We start from the raw sequence: 21008 nt of genomic DNA, 5'->3' as shown, positions 1-21008 counted from the left end.
ACTGATGTAGAGCAGGTACAGGTCAAGTGGAAGGCGTTGACGTTTCGACTCGGCTTATGCAGAGAGGGGATTGGAAGCCTCAGCTGCGAGTCTTCATCAGGACTGGGGACGGCAACCTATGGGTAAAAGGGGGGGGGCTAATTAGGATGTGGCACTGGGTGTGTGGTACAGAAGGTACGGTCAATAAGATTAAAGACACTAACCTAATCCTGGTGCCAGGCCTGGCTACTCAGGTTAGCAGTACACTTGCGGGGGCCAATGGCCACGTAGCGCCAGAGGCGCAGAGTATCAGGGTGTGTAGTTACTTCAACACCAATAGCTGCATAGATCATAATTGGCGATGGTGAAATAAATCACTGTCCTATGGAACAATAAGGTGTGCTATATATACAGTGAGACTGGTTGCTGGAACAAAAATTAAAAGTGCTAGACCAGCGTGAATCTTCATTTAAACTGCGAGTAACGGGAGGCCCAACTCAACCCAGTGGGGGGCGTTGAGCAGCAGGGTGCTCGAGTGGTATAGCCTAAACGGAATAGACGTGAAAATCCTGCCCTTAACACGGCTTGAAGAAGATAACTGTGCCGTACTGGTGCGGTGCCCTGACTAAAATGACAGCAGAGTAAGCTAAGAACGTCTGCTGTGCGATTCGAGCATATCAATGCCTATGAGTCCCTCTCCCCAGACGCCTAATGCCACAAGAGACACGGGTCGGTTGCAGAGCTTACCTTGAAGTAGAAGAGAGCCTGGAGAGCCTCTACCTCCTCGGGATGTCGGCAATGGTTGTGTGGTCGCTCTCGCCGGTAGATAACCGGTACGCGTAGCGTGCCCGACGTGCACATTGTAAGGGGCGCTCGTGAAAAATCGAGCCAAGAGGCTCCGATTAGTATCGGGGTTCAGGATCGCGCAGGCAGCGTGATGTAATAGATCACGGATGCGCATGTGTAAGACAGTTGCAAGTGTGGGTATATATGTATATTGCAGAATTGGTGTGCATGGCTGATCTAGTACATATGTTTGGGACATACAAAGATTACAAGAATTAATGTGCTTGGCTGAGTTGGTACATATGTATAGAAACCAACTAAAAGATATATATACATATCTGGGGTAGATTAATTGCTTTACAGATCCACACAACATAGACAGAATGTAAAACAGAATATACAATACATACAAGTGCAGAATATACATAGCTGCGGTTAATTGATTACTATACAGAAACAGCCAATATGACTGTATATAAATTGCATGAAAGTGACATAAATGATATTAAAAAGGGGGAAGAAATATATATAATTAGTGCTATGTACAATGTGCTGGTTGGTTTACACAGCGCAAGTGTTTCTAATTCACAAAGGAACCACATTAGCCAATGTGTGTTCCAAGGGGCGGTCACAACATAATGTACCTACCTATTTACAAAGCTATGTACAAAAGGAGATACACTAGCCAGTGTGTTTGATAGGACATGTCCCTACATGTTGGATGCATGTAGGAGCAGATGTGGTGTGCGGACATCTCTAATTCGGAGTACGCCACGGAACTAAAAGGGGCCAGTGTAAATTCAAGGAGACCCTGATTAGCATCCGAGAAGAAGGGAGGCTGACACCCAGCGGGATGTGCGGCAAGCAAACTACCCAATGCGTAGACTTGCTGACTGTCTAGCGATTTCCTCATATTCATTTAACCCCTTATGTATTGTGTTGAAAGTGTGGATCCATTTGCATTGTCTAATAACTCTGCATGTCGTTCTCTGCTTGCCAGTAAGTTTGCATCGTCGCCCTCGATCGCCTCACATTCCCCATCTAGTAGTGTGGCCTCGACTTGAGCAAGTTCGCCTTCAACCTGTCTGCGCATCCCTGCCTGCGTTCCCAGACAATGACCCCTAACCACCACCTTGAAAGAGTCCCATTCCAGCTGCGGAGAGGAGGCGGTGTCAGAGTTCTCCTCAAAATATTGCAGGAGACGGGTTTCAAGCGCTCCCCTGAACTGGCCGTCCAGGAGAAGATCTGGTTGCAGGCGTCAGGTTGGCACTGGCGGGTGTGGGCGTACCCAGGCGAAATCTAAAGTGTGGGGGTTATGGTCAGAGTGGGTGCGTCCTAGATAGCAGGAATCAACCACTTGGGGGAGCAGATCGCTGGTCAGCATGTATCCATCTAACCTAACGTGGAGTGTGTGTGCGCCAGAGTAATATGAATATGTCTTCGTATGGGGGTTGCGTACTCTTCAAGCATCGTGCAAATCCCATTGAGCAGCCCAATCTCCGAGTGTCCTCGCAGCACCGCTCACCGGTGCGCTGGCCAAGGGGGGGGGAACGAACGATCCGGAGCAACATCCAGTACACAGTTATAATCACCCCCCAACAGAAGTGGCATTCCGAGCCATGGCGCTAGTACTGCCGACAGCCGCTCAAAGAAAGGGGGATGTTCAGTGTTAGGGGCGTAAAGGGAGGCCAATACTACTGGCTGACCATCCAGGGATCCCTGCAGTACTACATATCTACCATCTGTGTCTATCATGCAATGGGCAAGCCAAAGGGAACTCCAGGTCGTACCCAAATTAGTGCTCCCCTCGCATAAGCTGAATAGCCAGTAGCGTAAATCTGTCCCCTCCATTTGCGGCGGATCGCCAACGCCTCCGCAGCGGTCAGATGTGTCTACTGTAACAGTGCTATTTGGATGCGCTGTCTCTTAAGATAGGAATAAACCTGGTAATGGCGTGATGGCGTGTGCATTCCCCGCACGTTTCAGGTGCAGAATTTAACCATAGTCATAATTGTCCCTCAATCTTAGCATGACCATTACCCACTCGCCTCTATTACCCCACAGCAGCGCAAAGCCACTCAAACAGGTATGAAAATCTACAGTGGATCTCCACACGCACCCATTACGCAATAATAATAGGGAAACAAAATACATAAAAACAAATGATCCTGAAAACATTAGGACCAACAATACAATACCAAAAGGTCGACAGCAGAACATGTTATCGTCCAAACGCTCTAGAGAGCTTAAAGAAAAAAAACTTGAGTTCAGGGGGAGGTCGTTGAGCACTCGGCTCCGAAGAAAAGAGCCTAGCACATGTGCAGGTAGAGGGTGTCTTCCCCCACTGGCCCTATGGCCCCTCGTACTAGTTCCGGCTGGTACTTACTATGTCTCTGGAGCGCTCATCAGGCCGGCCCCCGGCACCCCCCCACAGGGGCAGAGTAGTCCTGGCAGGGCACCAATGGGGCGAGGCGGAGACAAAAAGGAAAACCCTCCTATCGTGCGGCATAAAGGGTTTCAAGGCTTAGCAGGAGGGGGCAAACTGTATAGGTAGACATTAATGAATAAAGTCTGCTGTTTGAGGCGTGATGTCAGGTAGGTCCGCCGATGCCTGCGAGTCCGGCAGTCCATATATACGTTCATCATCACTGGGGAGGTCACGGGGACTAGGCACCAAGAGCGGGTCTTCTTCCTGCGAACCGCTGATCTCTGCCACCATCCGCAGAGCCTCCTGTTCCTCGCTGTGCATGAGTTCAGTCAGAGGGCCTATTTCCGTCTCCAATCGTGTTCTTCCTGAGGGCGAGAGCCTCCGCTTGCAGCAACGTCGGGGACCTCTGTTACGTCACACAGTTGACCCGGTGGCCGTAGCGCCGGGCTCCACATCTGTTCCCGAGTCTAACCAGGCTTCCACCGCCTCCGGGGTGTCAAAAAAATGGGTTTTGTCGTGGGCGACCACACGCAGTCGCGCTGGGAAAAGTAAAGAATATTTCAGTGCGGAGTGTGTGGAGAAAGGGAACCCTCAGGAAGGAGGTCCATGAGCCACTTCTCCATTCGAATTTCCGGTTCTCTGCCCTCCCATCTTTCCGGTAGTCCTACAATCTGGACGTTATTTCTTCGCACCCTCCCTTCCGCATCCTCGGCGCGGTCTTTGAGGAACTCTACACGGTTGAGGAGGTCCTGTACATGTTTGTCCGTTTGTGCTACTTTGGGTGTGACATCCGCCACGGTGGCCTCAAGGGCCGTTGTGCGTTCAGACAGTTTCTTATGATCCGCTCTGAGGTGCGTGAGGTCAATGGCTACGCTATCAATCTTCGTCTCCAGTGACGTTCGGGTGAGTTGTAGGGATTCCTCCAAGCGCTCCATAGCCGCCAGCATAGTGTCCAGCTTGGAGGCGGTTTGATCCTGGTCTGCCTGTTTCGCCATCCGTCCCTTCACTAGTGCGCCTCCAGCACCGGCCCTCGTCTTAGGCCCTTCAGACATGGGCGATGTGATACAGGGCAATGTGCAACTGCCCTCAAGGAAGGCTTTCTGTGGCGTGGGGAATGCTCCGGTGTCAGTTGCCACAGGTGAGCGTTGCCTGAAAAGGTGCGACTGTGCTACCACGCCCTCCAGGCACTCCGGCAAATCGCTCTGCATGGCAGGGGGGAAGCTTGCCGCCCAGTAGGTACAATGAGACATACCGTTCACCTCACCTTTTCTAGGTTCAAGGCCTCCGGGCGATAGGTGATCCACCGCAAGGGTTGGCCCAGCATGGATGATGGGCAGTACTCTTTTTTTTATTTTTTTTTATTTTTGAAAACCTTTATTGTGCAGTGGTAAAAGTACAAATACGGGCCTACAACCACAAGGCCGGCCACAAGAACTATTGAAGCACTGGTGCATACAATACGGCGACACAATAGCACAAGAGGATCCTGGGAAAACATTGAGAGTTACATTTTAAAACAACGTGGTATCGTGTCTCAGGAGAATTGAAGGTTCATTTTAAAGGTTTTTTTTTTTGTTGCAAATATTGAATCCAGTATTAGAATATCACAGTACAACAAATGAAGAATTGGAGCCCGTGCAGGCGAAACGTAACAGCACCAACAATTAAATCAAGTAACCCAGTTACCCTAAAAGCTAGTAACCACTAGGCGGGATGACGGCGTAGGATTCCTGCATCAGAAGTGGCCGACCCAACATAGCACCCAGTGTCCACCGCCACCCACCCGGTTCTAACCCCGACACGAGCCCAAGAAGGTATAAAGAAAGGAGGACGAACAACGAAGAAAATAAGGCACCATAGAAACTGAAACAGAAAACGAAAAATCCCCCAACCCCCCACCCTACACGCATGCAGAGGCTACGGCCTACCCCCCCCCCCCCCCCCAGCAGTGTGTCTGTCGCCCAATAAACCCGAAATATAGAACAAGAAGAGAAAGGAATAGAAAAAAGAAAAGGAAGAAGTATAACACTCGAAATATAGGGAGTAAGAAAAAAGTGAATTTATCTATGACTCCCATATGATAAGGAAGGTGGGGAGGAGCCACCAAGTTCCAGGCTTCCCGGACTCACAGCCATTCAAGTTACCTTACACCATTTGTAGCGTTAAAGTCGGAAAACATCGCTTCAAGTGAGAGTCGGAGTGATTTACCCCCGGACCCTCCATACCGCACAGAACCGCCATCCCAACAACAAAGAGAAACAGCAGGACCCAGTAACTGTAACCGTAAATGGGAAAGAGCATCACACACAGCGCATTCAATATATCAAAATGCGTTCAAGCCTAGGTCCCCACCAGTCGATCGGAAGTCAGGAGGAGGTCAGTGCCACAAACTCTCGGTACCACCGGCTCCAAAGACATCTCCTACCCCAACTATCAGTGGCACGATAGAACCGGCAAGCTATACTGGCATTGCTAAATGTGTGTAAAAATCAAACAATAAAAACAGTTCCAATCCAGTCCCCGCCCGCCGGCATGTCATCACACTGAAAGAAACCGCCTAACCCTGGCCCGATCGTGGGCGACCCCCCCACCCCCACCCCACACGAAAAGTCGATCCCCTCAGATACAAAGAGACAAGATGGCCGAAGTGGGGGAGGGGGAGGGACATGAGCGCAAAATGGACGTCGCCGGCCACCAGGAAGGTCGCTGTCCTCAGTTGAAAGACCCTCCAACTCAGCCAGATAGTAAAAGTTCCACCACAGGGAGATGGGAAGCCCCTGGGACAGGGCAAGCGGGGGAGTTACAGGCCAAGTATTAGCTGTCCAGGACAGTGGTGATGCTGAACAAGGCAGGAAGGCAGTCTCAGTGCCGGAGGAAAACAAAGTAGCACTAACCGGTCCTATGAATGGCTTCGAGTTGCAACAAGTATCGGTGAAAACAGTAGCAACATTGTCAGGAACCCTCGGAAACCTTGTATCCCAATCAGCAAGCTGCAAGGGCAAATCCAGACTTTGTGAAGAAGAGACTTTCCGCTCCCACCCCTGGTCGATCATGATGGCATCAAGCTTCTCGCCCAGCACACAATAGCTACGTCCCAGCGCCACTCGTAGCTCACCCAGAGCTGCCATAACATCCCCGTTAGACCACACAGGCTGCGGATCCTGCAATTTCAAAGCAGGGAAGGACGAATGGGGGCTGGCTCCCTGCAAGGACGTGGAGTCACAGTTCCAAGGCGAGGATAAGCCATCTTCTTCATGGCGCAGGCAGAGAGGCGTCGCCATCTTGTCGATAATAGAACAAGAGAGCTGGGGGTGAGGGTCCACAAGGCAGCACCGATCCCCAATTTAAGCCCACATTGACTCCAGGGTCATCCCTCGGCTCACGGTTCCCACGCGGAGCCGTAGCGACCTAGCTGAGTAGTCAGGGCGGAGGGGGGGGGGGGCTCGCCAACGCCAGGCAGGAGCAACAATGGGGTCGAAGCAGCAATCCGTCGGTGTCCAGCAAGGAGGTTCACCTCCCATGCAACCTCGCCACGCACTCGCGCTGCAAATCTAATGCGAGATGCAATCCTGGCTGTCTGTACAGGAGTATCAATACCGTAGGTGAAGGCAGCACTGTCCACACTCCGGTTGCAAGCAGGCGGCCCGGCCGTCACGGAGCCCAGGGGGCCGGCGGCGCGCGGAGGTTCAAGCCGGGGTCCAGGGCAGCGAAGCAATTCCCGGGATATCTGCGGTTACCGGGCAGTCGGAGGCTCCGGAGTAACGCTGGCGAAGTCAGCACAGCATACCGCACGTCCCGCTGGCGATGCGTAGCAGGATATCAGGCAGGATTCTGGTGCGGGAGTCAAGGGCTGGCGGAGCCGAGAGCCTACACGTCCGCTCTGGTCGCCATCTTGGCTCCTCCCCGATGGGCAGTACTCTTAGTTTACATCAGGATAGCCAACCCTGGTGTTCGGACGCCCAGCCGGGATCGGGCTTTCCAGTGTCCGTTAGTAATGGGCGCTGAACAGTCTTACAGTCATTCAACGGTCTCGGCGACCACTATCAGCTCCCCTGGGCTAGTAATGCTCCCAGCTACGGGGCGGGCCGGCCCAGGCCCCCAATCCAGTCAACGATGACACCTCCCTCATTCCCTAGCTGCAGGGAGGGCGATAGGACTGTGACGGTTAGCGCTCCGCGTGTCCACATGGATGTATGCAGCTATTGGTGTTAAAGTAACTACACACCCTGATACTCTGCGCCTCTGGCGCTACGTGGCCATCAGCCCCCGCAAGTGTACTGCTTACCTGAGTAGCCAGGCCTGGCACCAGGATTAGGTTAGTGTCTTTAATTTTATTGACCGTACCTTCTGTACCACACACCCAGTGCCACATCCTAATTAGCCCCCCCTTTTACCCTTAGGTTGCCGTCCCCAGTCCTGATGAAGACTCGCAGCTGAGGCTTCCAGTCCCCTCTCTGCATAAGCCGAGTCGAAACGGCGACGCCTTCCACTTGACCTGTACCTGCTCAACATCAGACCACCATTGAATATGCATATGTGCACACTATAATTTACAGATTACATGTAAATGAAATATAGCGGACAGGTTTGATTGTACTGGTCTTCATTACCAGTGTATGTAAAACATTGAATTGTATTGCTCCCAACTACTTTTACTACCCACCACCATCACTTCCTTAAACCCTTTTCTTTTCTGCGCGCAACCTTTTCTATATATTATGTTGCTGAACTAGTGATATTACTAAATACATGCATTATTGGTTGTTTTGGCACTTCCTAGTGTGTGGTTTTCTAAATATGTATTTTTGAATGAATATTGAATACATGTTTCATGGTCGTTTATTGAGATATTAAGTATTAGTATTTTAGTGTTGTACACAATACAAAAAGTTTACCTAACTGAATTGAACTCATGATGAACTGGTCACGGACCACTCTTTACATTCCCGTACTACACCCAAGTCCGTCTTGACTTATTGGGTTACCCCATTATTTATAATGCATACCACAAGGGAGCTCCTTAACAACAACTTAGTGTTGAGCTGGCTAGCAAGGGTAGTTTGTTACATCGCACTTTAGGGATTCAGGACCGGAGGCTCAGATTATGCTTTACTCTCATTTGTCAGCAACCTTAAACAACACCTTTTAGTTCAAATACTAGAAATCCCATGAGGCGTTGCAAAAAGGTTATAGTATAACCATAGAGTAAATTTATCCTATTTAAGCAACATCATGGAAAAGCAATTCCTCTTTCTTCGCTGCTCAGCAGCCAGATAAGTGCTTTTCCTTTCAATTGCTTATTGGGGTTATACTGTTAGACTTTATTACATTTCACTGTGGGTGTTTAACCTTGATCGCCGTAACTATTACGAGCGAGCACCATAGCTTATCCACGGGTGGGGCATATTACACTGGGCCCCACAAGGCTGTTATATGGGTTGTGCGCAGTGGTCGAAGCGGGGGAAAAAAAGTAGGGGAACTGTGGGTGGAGAATCAAAGGGCGGGAATAACCCGTGGATTGGGTCAGTGGGCGAAGTCAGAGGTGTGGCAGAAAGAGCAAAATATTCCAATTTTTAGTATCTGTTTCCCATTTCACTAACCGGTTACAGCTTATTACGTTATTTAATTTAACCAATGGATACACATGTTTATTTAAGGTTTAATATGAGTTATTGATTTAAAAATAGATTCACAAAGTGAGATACGTTTCCAATCACAGAATGTCCCAAATATCCTTAAAAGTGGAATCACAAGCCATTTGTCTCCGAGCCACAGAGTTTCTGTTATCAGCACGTCTCCTCCCATTTCCCACAAGCGCATTTCAAACATGAACGGCAAAATATCCTAGTTTGCAAGTGTTTTCCACATAATTATTGCTCTGCCATATTTGCCACATAATACATCATCTGCTGCATAATCTGCAGATTTTAACTAATACATTGTTTATAGCTCAAACGGATCAAAAGTTACAAAAAAATGGGACTTGTGCTGCTGTGAAGTGGGGGCCCTTTGTAAAGGTGGACTGGTCACCTTTCTCCCTGCTGCAGTTGTATGTTCCACTGGTACTAATAAGGAAAAATCTTTGCAGAGGCTGAGCATGTGTAAAAATGTCAAAATAATAAAGCATCAGAAAATTTACATCACACATATTACACTGAGACAATCAATCATACGTGTGTAAATCACTGTATAGGAAATATAACATAAGACAAAGGACTACAAGGTCACATGACAACCAGGCTAGTAGGCAGCATAGTTTAATAGTCATTGGTCAGGGGGCGTGGCCAAGCGAGTCAAGATGGCGGTCGCACTCTAGAAGTGCTCTGGACCCCCTCCGTCATCCGTGCTAATATCCTCTACCTTCAGCTGCCCTTCTTTCACTTACCTGGGTGTCTCCTGTGTTGGTCCCGGTGGGTGCTGCCCGGTGGAGCGGTGGGCGCCGCCTGGTCCGGCCTGGACAGAGAGATAGGAGCTGTGACCTCTGGTGCGCCTGACTCTAAAATGGCGGTGTGAGAAGGTGGCCTGATATATAGTGCTCACTATTCTAGTGATCACTGTGTATCATTCCAACAACCCTTATTGATGATTGGTTGTAAGTCAACCTTATAGACCAGCTATCCTAGTAGCATGGACAAGAGCAGTCTTTAGGCTAAACTCTAGAGGCCGTGTTAAGCCAGCTGTTTTACCATCACATATACCCCTTGAACACCAAGTGAAAGGACACCACACAAGTTGTTATGAAAAATAAAGTATATTTATTTATAACAAGACTACCCTGGCTCTTTATGAGACAGGGAGCTAAGCACAATACAAAACTCTTAAGAAAATACTTCAAGTTGCACAATTTACACCTGCCCGAAGGGCACAAAAAACCATATACTACAAAAGTGGAATGCGAAATACTAGCAGGTAAGTAACAAGATCCAGAGGCTTTAGGATCTCTAGGACTACACTACTGAACCTTCAGATTACTAGCAGGAGGCCTAGGGAGATCGAGTGCAGAGTGTGCACTCACACGCGGGATGCGGGACAAAGTCTATGGATACTAGATTTCGTAAAGTCACAGTTATCGGACGAATCCGACTAGATAGGCTGAAAACGAAAAAGGATCTGGACACTTAGATAGTGAACCTGTGCTGGAGCACCGAAGTACTCAAGTTACCTAGCCCAGGGGCTGCGGCTGCATAGGGTTCAAAAGACGTCGGGAATCCTCGTTACAGTCTATGGAGCCTGAAAGAAGAAGTTGCTGGCAGGCGACCAGTGAAGAGATTCGGAGGGATCCAAGCTTGGATCGATGTTGAAGACGACCTGAAAGCAGAGGGGACTCAGTTCTTAATCACTAGCCAGTGATCAGGTGGGCACCAGGATGGCACCGGATGAAGTCACCTCGACCAGGTGAGTGGGCGACGCTGGGCTCTGCAGTCTCTCGGACCAGGAGGCGTTGTCGGTGACCAGGATGGAGGTGCGAGCTGTCCAGCGAAGGTATCTGCTGTCGGCGATGCTGGACCCAGGATTGGGGCAACAACTCTTGGCAACTGCAAGCCCACGCGGTGGACTCAAAATGGCGTCTGGAGTGGACCAGGAGGGTCGGGGGTGCTCCTCTGTTGGAGGGGAGCAAGGGCCAGTCTGGAGCAACCAGACCAGCGGTGTAATCGTCGTGGTTCGTCGTCAGAAGGGCTACAAGCCAGCTGGCAAGTGGCCGGACAACGCGGTGAGCAGCAAAGAGCAGAAGCGCCCCACGCAGATCTCGTGGATGCTGGGGGGCTGGACTTCGGTGCTGGAGCTGCTCAGGGTTAGGGCTTCTCAAACCCCAAAGCACTCACTCGAGGGTCCCTCGGCGGTCGTGCTGGTTCTGAAGATAGCCGGTCCCTCGGGTCTCGTCACACCCACGAATCTCAGCTGGGCTGATGATGCAGGTAGAGGTCAGAGATGGCAGGGAATCCGGGTCTCGTCGAGCTGGGCAGTCTTGATCCGATTGAGAGACTTGCAGCAAACCGCATGCGCTTAGATGGTGCCTGCTGGTGCAGGGTGGCTACTCCTTAGCCACAAGGGAGAGTCTTCGGAAATGTTCAAGAGTTCTTTCGTGGAAAGTAGTCAAGATTCAGAATTGTCTAATTTGGGAAGGGGGCCTGCTCCTACCTTTATCCTAAGAAAAGGGGCTGGCACGCGACTAGGTCCTGCCCATGGGTGGGACCAGGAGGGGGGTGGTTACACCCCTCTCCTTTGTCCGGTCTCTCCCCAGCTCAGGGGCTGGTGTGCCCCAAGAACTGGTTTGAGCCGGCATATGCACAGTGAGCACCGGGGTGCCACTTGCAGTCACCTTCCTTTCAGCCCTGCCTACCTGGGATACACAAAACCCTGCCTGGGATGGTGCTAGCACCGCCCCTGACAGGAAACCCTTTGTCCAAACTCTCTTCGCTGGAAGGACTCCCAGCAGCAGGAGGTCAGACTCGTGTCTGTGGTGGCAGCATCCATTTTGTGGAGCTGAGGCTGCGTTAAGCTTTAACCGGGGTTCACAGTTACATACATGTCGTGTCCCTCTAGAAGGGTGGAATGCTAACCCCGTCGACAGAATTGGCGAGGGGTTAGTATTCCAATTCGTATGACACCTTACTCGACATCTTTTGATAATGCTATACCAAAGTTAGCATATGACCGCGAGGTACATAATGCACTTAAGAGTATATGGTATAGCGTTATCATGGAACAGCTATTAGGACTTGGTTCCGCAAGCTGCAAATGGGCTCAGCTCATGCCAGAGCACCATTTCACATAATTCCACGCACTCTGCCTTCAGGATTGATAAGGCCTGCCATAGGAGTGACTGATAGGAATATATGTGTCCATTTTAGGGTTAGATATAGGAATACTATATCTAAAGCAAAGGGTGATTACACCACCTTGCCCCAGCTGTCAAGCAGCCAGTTGTGTCAGATTTGGATGGCCAGCCAGGGGTGGCATAATACATGCTGCAGCCCCTGGTAGGCCCTGGGAACACCTATGCCCTGGGTACCTAAGGTATACTGTACAGGGGCTGATAAGGTGACTCAGTATCCAATTAGATATATACCTAGAGTACATGGAATTCATTTTACAGAGAGAGCAGTGGGCCTGGGGTCCTGATTAGCAGGGCCCCAGGTCAACTAAGTCGGAAAACCAGCAAAACACCAAGCAAAAAGTTGGGGGCAACCATAGTCAGGTATCCACCTTCCGACAGGCGGCACTAGTACTCTGAGGCTCGGTACCCTGCCGATTCCCGACACAGAGACTTGCTCCCAACGCCATCGTGACCCTGAGCTTGTGCCTCCTGCAGGCTTGAATACGCTCTGCCGGCATCACATCCGCTGTACCGATGCAGGGGGCCGCGGACGGCGGCCTGCGGTAAGAGGTTCGGCCACCGGATGGCGGCGGGTCCCCCAGATTGGGCCCCCTGCTGCCCCCTTAAGGCCTCGTGGGGCCTTAGCCTGGTCCTCGACGGGAGCTTGGCAGGCCTGTGGCATCCACTTGCGGCCCTCTGCGGGACTGGGCGCGGCCTGAAGTCATCAGAGGCCCTGCCGCAACCGCCCCTAAAGGCCGTCCCAAAGCCTGAACAGACGGTGACCGCTGGCACTTGGTTCTCCACCCGGAAGCACAGCTGCTGAGACCTGCTCCCAGTGGGGGCTTATGTACTCCCTCTGGCCCACCGCTTGCGCCCCCGCGGTGTGGGGCCTGATCTGGAAGGTGTCAGCAGGGCCCATCTGCGGCCAGTGTCCAGCCACTGAAATTGCTTGGAGCTGTTGATCCGCACCCGGTGGAGTCGAGGTGGGTGCTGACTTGCCTGCGCGAGGGGCCCCTAATTCTATTTACACGCCTCCCCTCTCATAACACCAGATTCGACAATCTCGCCCCTGAGGCCTGGGGCCTGGCTCTATGTTCCCCTTTGCCCCCCGCCCTGTGGCTGTCCTGGTTTGAGCCTCCTGGAGACTGGCTGCCGGGGGCGGCGCTACTGGCCCTGCGACCAGGCTGGCGAGGTGCGGCTGGGGCCGTGGTCCACCTACCACGGGATGGATTCGACTTTATATACTGAGCGGCATGGTGTCCGGGTGGGGCCCTCCTTCTCCTTCCTGAGCCTGCCCGGGTGTGCACTCTTGTGAACCCCTCTCTCTGGCCTGTGTGTTGCCCCCCACCCCAGAGACCTCAGCACCTGGGGCGCCCATATTGCAGCGGGTCGCCGGTGGGAACGGTGGTATCGGCCGCCCCTATCTGGCGGCAGGGGTCACTGGCAAGGGGCCCCTCCACTACTCCCTCAATCCTGAACTGCCCCCGGGAGATCCTGCTGGGCCCTGCGGACCTCGGGCCTGTGTTGACTGTCGAGGGGTGCCCTCTCCTTCACATTCAAACTGACGGGTGGCGGATTCGGCTGCATTTATCGAACGACGTGGGGTCAGGCCACACACCCCCTCTGCTCCTACACCCTCCCTTCTTCTGACTCGTGGGGGGCTCCAGGTCGAGTTGGGAGTATCCCGTGTCAGATCGGCCTTCACTTCAGGCAGCGGGGAGCTGAGGGTCCGGAGTTGCCTCGATCCACTACTTCAATATTGAGGGGCCTACTTAGGGACGAGGGCAGTGTCCGGGTCAGTGCATAGACAACTCGAGTGGCGTGCCTCTCCGGCTGGGGTCGCCTCTTCGGTGGTCCTGGGTCCTCCCATTTGGCGCGGTCATCACACCTGCTGAAGTTGCACGCTATCCGATGTGAAGTCAGCGGATCTGCATATCAGACGATGGCGCCTGTAATAAGACGCCAATTATCCTGTGGTTCCCGCTGTAGAAGAAGTACGGTCGGGTAAGGGTGCGGATGCGCATCAGCTTTATTCTTTTGCTTTCTCTGGTGTCCTTGTGCTACGGAGACTCCCAGAGCACATTTCCTTGTTCCTCCCGTTGGCGAGACTCGTTTCTTATGGTCTCATGTGGGAGGAAACGTTGTTGCCGTTTTTCTGGGGACACGTATCCTGGAACTGCTATCACTCTGCTATGAGGCAATAGCGAGATTGTAGGAGTACCTCATGTATTGCCTTCTTATGTTTCTTTTGCTGGCGGAAGGTTATCAAAATTCTACACTAACAATATAAGGTGTAAAGGGAACCCTTATTCTGAAGAGTGTTTTCCCTTCATTTTGGGTTTTGGAAGAGAACTACTAAATACTCTGTTTTGGAAATTCTGTTATAGTATCGTAGGAAAGCACTACTGATCATTGCACTCAGTTAATCTTGGATTTTGTATTATCCTCCACTTGTAGGGGAGATCAGTTGGGGGTGTCCAGGTCTGAACAACCATACTCTGGTGGGGACAAGCATACTCCCTATGAAGGTATGAGCTTTTGCAGTAGGACTCTTCGTATCAATAGGGAGGGTATGGTTATTTGTCAATGGTGTTATATGTTGATAACTTAACCTGTTATTTCCTTATGTTAGGAACTTGCTGGTACCCTGTGTTCACCCTCACATCTCACCCGGTTTAAGCCCATTATTATTTTCTTTACAGGTATATTGAAAATCCATAGGGTAGAGCCTCAAGTGATGTAGTAGCAGAGCTAGAGTCTTGATATTATAGTAAAACTGTTCTTTCTCTTTGTTGTCCATAGGTCTCCCTCCTGCTGTTCCTACCCTTTCCTTCCCTCGCTTGACCATCCTACTAGTCAGAGAGGATTTATTCAATCCGGACTTGGGGCTGTCGAGAGGTGGACCATTTAAAGCTTCAACCCGATCCTGAGGACCATCCGGTTGACCATTACACTAACTCCACCCTGTGCCGCATCAGGAACCAGTAAACTAAACGTTAAGGCCTCTGACATATCAAGATATTAACCAAACCGGTTTAGTCATTCTCTTTCAGATGAGCTATGTACCTGTTTTGGCCTTTACTTCCCAGAGTGTACAGTATATGAATAAAGCATTTCCTAGTATGCAAAATATGATGCAGATGTAGCTAGCTGTACTATACTCGCAACCAAACTTTTATACAATAGAGAACTTGTGCCTCTGCACCCACCTACACCCTAGTTAGTACGTTTGTGCTCAGTATTCAGGAATTACCAGTTGCAAGGCCAACTAAAACCTAGTTTGTTAACTAGGCAGTGTACATTAAATATGCAATTTAAAACAACAAGTGATCGTTCTCCAAACATGTTGTTAGTATTATTTAATTCTGCATTTTCTATTACTACAAAGTAGTACATCTATTAAGTTAGAAATTACTTAGTCACAATAACATGAATTCCTTTATTAAACAACTGCAAAAGTATTCTGTTAAGTTGGTGTAAATACCTGTCAATGATTTCATTCATAATGAGATTGGCAAGGTTACTATCCACGTTTCTGAAGTTCTTCATATCCTTCTTCTTTCTGATGACAGCTACGGCTGTAGGTCTATTGTTTACTCTTGCACAATTTTTGGCAGGAGCACCCTAAAAGATAAACCCAACATAACTGAAATAATGGGCTAACTTCAGCTTTAATATTTGGGTATTCTTTGATCTCCCTAAGTTTATGTGAGTCACAGAACTTGAATACTTTTTTGAAAAATTTACAGGCATAAGTGCAACAAAAATAGAATTACTGCCAGTGTTCTTTGCACGTGTAGTGGCAGGGATAGAGGGAACACAAGAGCTTGAGCAAGCAAGAACGAGTATTTAAGAGAGCTTCACCAAATGTTTATTTGGAACAGACTGCTGTAAAACAGCAAACGCATTTGATTTACTTAAATTAAAAAGACCACTTTGAAAAAGAATCCAAGCCACTCGACAAAAGGAACACATATTTTGGGTGTGTAGATAAACCTGCTCTCAGCTAGTTAGACAAGCTTTCACAAATCCAATAGGTCTGTCTATTTTATAAATGACGCAGCTTATCATTGATTGTCAAGTTTGTGGTTGTGTGGATGAGTAAGTGGCGAAATGTGAGAATGACTCAACAGTGGGATAGAGGAGGGGATGCATGGGAGGTTGAATTGGTGACTTTGGGAGTGCTTGGATGAATGCAATCAGGTTAAACCAAGCTTAAACTGAAGCTACAGACAGCAGTAGTGATTCTTTTTAGAAGTATATTGAATATTATTCCAGTGCACGCATTGCATTAAGGCTTGGCACTATCGTGCCAAGAATGCCTACAATATTTAATACCAGCACCTGTTATTTCCAATACTGTGCAATGGCAACATTTCAGCTTTACGATCTAAATATAAAAACTGTTTATTAAGTCAACTCTGAGAAATAACTGAAAGGTGTTTTTTATCAGTTTTGTAGGATAAATATGGTGGCATTTTCTGATAAAGGATTTAAATCCCTTTGCTATTGTAAGGGGGATTAGGACTGGGCTTTAATTTCACGGTTTGTAAATAAAGAGTCTCGGCTACTCGACAGCACTTGCGCTGTATGTTGCAAGACATAATGTGGGCTTACCAAGAATATACAGGGGCTTGGAGCCTGCCCTCTGCTAACCATTGGTTGGCTTTCCTGTCACTCATTTGCCTGATTCTTCTTTGTATACCAGCTTGTCATTATTGTGTTGATCTTTCCTGTAGAGCATAGTCTCTTTATCATCTATTATGGCCGAGTTTTTTGCTTTCATTACTTGCAATCCAGGCACTACATTTTACTATAGGGTTAAGCACTCTACAAGACTACATGTGTTTTCCAGCTGTCTCCCTCATGTAATTATTTGCAAGACAGTGGTGTGATGTTAAAAAAACTAGCGGAGCACCCAAGCCAATTACATTAATATCATGGCAAAGAAAGTGGACTTACCAAAAATAGAGAAGTTTACCAAAGAGAGGAAAGGAGAAAAAACTATTTAAAAAAATCTACAGCATAATATGTATATGTATATGTATATGTATATATATATATATATATATATATATATATATATATATATATATATATATATATATATATATATATATATATATCGAAATCTACTGCTTAATATATATTCCTAGTCTGGCATAAAAAGCAAAAGAGCCAATCTGTGAATTCCAAAATGAAGGGAAGACCTGGACACGATGTGAAATTGATGGTAGTGATTAATGTGGTGTAATGACTTAGTAACAGATCTGCCGATTTTCAGCTCTATTGGTTGCTAACATCGTCATCGGATGTAGAAGAACAGATTTGATGTCATACATGACATACCTTTGGGACCGCAACGGGTGAAGAAGACGGTCTAGATGAGCCTGGAGTTGGCAGCACATTACAGCTCTGTGTTCGATGCTGTCCTGGCAGGCTAGGGGAAGCCGTTTTTGCAACAGTTTTTGAACGAGGAAGAGAGGTACTCGTTTGAGCTAGAGGTTCTTTCTTCTTTGAAACTGCTCCACACTCTGAAAAAGGAAACACTAGTTTAGTCAGTCTAGATACGATAGCTGGGAATTCCAATTCCTGTGAGTCAATTAAAAAAGGAGGGAAAATTAAATTTTACCAATTCATTAAAGTGGGCATAGTTTAAAAATGAAGACATCAGAAAGCCAACTCTTGTTCAACATATCAAAGAAAAAAGTGATCCAAATGTGATGGGTTACATTTCTTATATAATTCTACTATTCGGTGAACAATAAAAAGATACATGTTTATGCACTTTCTGGGCCCAGTTTTCAATAAACCCATAGTTAATATCAATGAACTGTGTTCCAAATGTCCCAAAGTCTCAGGCTTTGTAGAACCAAAAGCGACCACTCAACCAGTACCCAACAATCCCAATGTAACTTATACTAAACCAGTGTTGCTCCCCTATGAGCCAAAGAAAAATACGCCCTGTGCTCACAAGTGTCTAATTTCCTACTGTCCAATATTGGATTTATACCCTGCTCTCATGTATAGCACCCTCCTTTTTGATACTGTCCACACTTTGGTTTCTACCCCAATAAACATCACAACTCTACTACTTCACAATCACATGTTTTTAATGTAAGCTTGTGTAGGAGAGTAGGGTCTGCTATCCCATTGTCACCCCAGATTTTTGCTTTTTGCTTCACTGGTTTTCGACTTAATGTGGCTGTGGGCCTGCTAATCAGACCCACAGCCTGCTGTTCTCTCTCTAAATTCATATACATGTACTATAGGTACATAACCCAATTGGAACTGGACACCTTGTCAGCCCCTGTACCATGCACTATAGGTGCTCAGGGCAGAGGTGCCAACAAGGCCTACCAGGGGCTTCAGCATATCTTTTGCCACCCCTGGCTGGTACTTAAATCGACACAACTGGCTGATCACTCAGCTGGGGTAAGGTGGTGTAACCACCCCTTGCTTAGATATAGTATACCTATATCTAAACCTATATCTGGACACATATATACCTATAAGTCACTCCTATGGCAGGCCTTATCAATCCTGGAGGCAGAGTGCTTGGTTTTATGTGAGATGGTGCTCTAGCATGAGCTGAGCCTGTCTGCAGCTGTCGGGACCAATTCCCTAAGCTGTTCCGGGATAATGCCAAACCATATACTATTAAGTGCATTATAATCCAACGCGGTTATGTGCTAACTTTGGTTTGACATTATCAAAACAGGTTGTGTTTGGTGTCATACGTTTTGGAATACTACCCCCTCGACAGTCCTGTCGACGGGGGTAGCATTCCACCCTTCTAGAGGGAGAAGACATGTTACTTTACTGAAACGCGGTTGATTTTTAAGAGCCTCAGCATCACAAAATGGACGCTTCTGCCACAGACACGAGTCTGACCTCCTGCTGCTGACCGAAATTCAGCCGAGGAGGCCTGGACAAAGGGTTTCCTGTCACAGGGAGGTGTCACACCACCCCAGACAGGAGATAGTGGATTGTAGCAGGGAGGTTTGAAAGAAACCAGACAGTGCCTGGGGAGCACAAGGCTTCCCCTTGCATAATCCGGTCAAACCGGTTCTGAGGCTCAGCAGCCCCAGTCCCAGCGTGACCCTGGACAAAGGGAAAGGGGTGTAACCACCCCCTTCCTGGGTCCCACCCATAGGAGGGACCTAGCAGGTAATCCAGCCCACCAGATTGGTATAAGAGTGGGAGCAGTGCCAAAGCATTCAGATTATCCTGACTGAAACTTATGAAACGAAACTCTGGACCCTTCGACATCCTACTCGACGTAGAAGACTGAAGAATCTCCCTTGTGGTCAAGGAGTGACCACCCTGTGCAAACAGGTACCATCCAGCAACTCGACGTTTGCTTTGTTGCAGTTCCCGCCGGAACTCGAGCGACAGAGATCGACAAGACCCAGCGTGCCTGCCTTCTAACAGCCCGATTCACAGTCCCTGCAAAGCTGAGACCCGTGGAGGTGACCTGAAGCGTGGGGCTGGCCATCTTGGGAGAACAACGAAGCGCTGACCGTGCAGCTACCGAGGCACCCTCGAAGCTGTGCATTGGGGTTTGAGAAGCCCCAGCCCTGAGCTATCCTTGCACCGAAGCTCACCCCTCTACACTCACCGAGTGCGGCGTGGGGCCCTTCTGCATCTTTTGGCTCAACGCGTTGGTCCGGTCACTTGCCCGTTGGCTTGTGGCCCCAGTACCGACACACCTTTGAATTTACACCGCTGGTCTGGTTGCTCCAGACTGGCCCTCGCTCCCCTCAAAAGGAGCACCCTCTCTGACTTTCCTAGTCCGATCAAGAATCGATCTTCGAATCCTGCGTGGGTTGCCTTTGCCAAGGCTTGTTAGCTCCAATCCGGAAGCCGACACCGCCGACAGCGAGAGCCTTCGTGATCCACTCCTGGACGTCGCAGATGCCCTAGAGTCCACGTGGCAGCGGAGACACGCTTCACGACAACCACCTGATTGCGCCCGACATTGCCTGGTTCCTTCCTGGTTCCACCCTGGTCACTGCTGAGTGACCCAGACTCTGTCCCCTCTGCTTTCAGGTACTCTACAACTTCGATCCACCCTTGGATCACACCGGACACTTCTCCTCTCGACGCCTGCAGCATCTTCATCTTCAGGCACCATCGACCTGCGTGACGAAACCTGACACTACTTCGCACCTATGCACCCGCTTCCTGTGGGTGAGGTAACTCAGCAACGCCGGTGTTCCTACACTGGTATACACCTCCAGAGTATGTGTCTAAAGTTTTGTCCTTCTAGGTCAGTCGGAAGGTTCCTTAAACAGTAACTTTGTAACTTTTACGCACCATTGACATTGCATTGGTGCATGTGTGTGCTTTAAGCGCTGCACCCGATTCCCGCGGGCTTTTCCGGACTTCAGCATTGCTAGTCCCGATTGGTCCCAGCGATTCCCTAGGCCCTATGCCTAACCACTGTTCGATTGGTATCTCTTACACCACTTTTTTAATATATGGTTTGCGTGGCCCCCCGGCCTCATCCATAATTGTGCAACTTTCATATGTTATACTGTGCTTTTGTTTAAACGCTTGTGCCTCTAGACTCATAAAGAGTATAGAGGATTATTCTAGTAATAAATACATATATTTTTATAATATATAACTTGTGTGGTGTCCTTTCATTTGATATTACAGGATTGTGATTGGTAAAACAGCTCGCTTAACACGACCTCTTGAGTTAAGCCTTTAAGGCTGCTTAGTCCATGCTACCATTAGGATAGCTTGTCTATAAGGTTGACTTACAACCAGACACCATAAGGGTTGTTTGGACTGATACAAGGTGCCCCCAGAATTGGAGACATCATATATCAGGCCAACTTCTCACATTGGTGCACAGCGGTGCGGATTTGAGCTTGCTGTTGTTTTACCATTGCAATCTTTTTATCAAATTGAAATATCACATCAAGTACCTTAGGTACATATAAACAAAGCTTAGCATATTTAACCCCTTCCATGCTGCTGACGGAA

At 48.9% G+C, this 21008-nt stretch overlaps 1 protein-coding gene across 4 annotated transcripts in view; it reads right to left on the bottom strand.

The window, feature by feature from the left end:
• Positions 1–21008, bottom strand: part of SPAST (spastin) — a 660914-nt gene that overhangs the window by 421371 nt on the left and 218535 nt on the right. For all 4 annotated transcript variants that reach the window (XM_086927121.1, XM_086927120.1, XM_086927118.1 and 1 more), the window contains 2 exons: positions 17361–17545; positions 15496–15635 (listed from right to left, as the gene is read on the bottom strand). In XM_086927121.1, coding sequence (XP_086783247.1) covers positions 15496–15635; positions 17361–17545 — 325 coding nt within the window. The remainder of the gene's footprint in view (positions 1–15495; positions 15636–17360; positions 17546–21008) is intronic.

Source organism: Lissotriton vulgaris, chromosome 6 (genome assembly GCF_964263255.1).
Source record: "Lissotriton vulgaris chromosome 6, aLisVul1.2, whole genome shotgun sequence".
NCBI classification, from domain to species: domain Eukaryota; kingdom Metazoa; phylum Chordata; class Amphibia; order Caudata; family Salamandridae; genus Lissotriton; species Lissotriton vulgaris.
The sequence above is the reverse complement of the archived record's forward strand: the minus strand, read 5'-3'. Positions and strand labels throughout refer to the sequence as shown.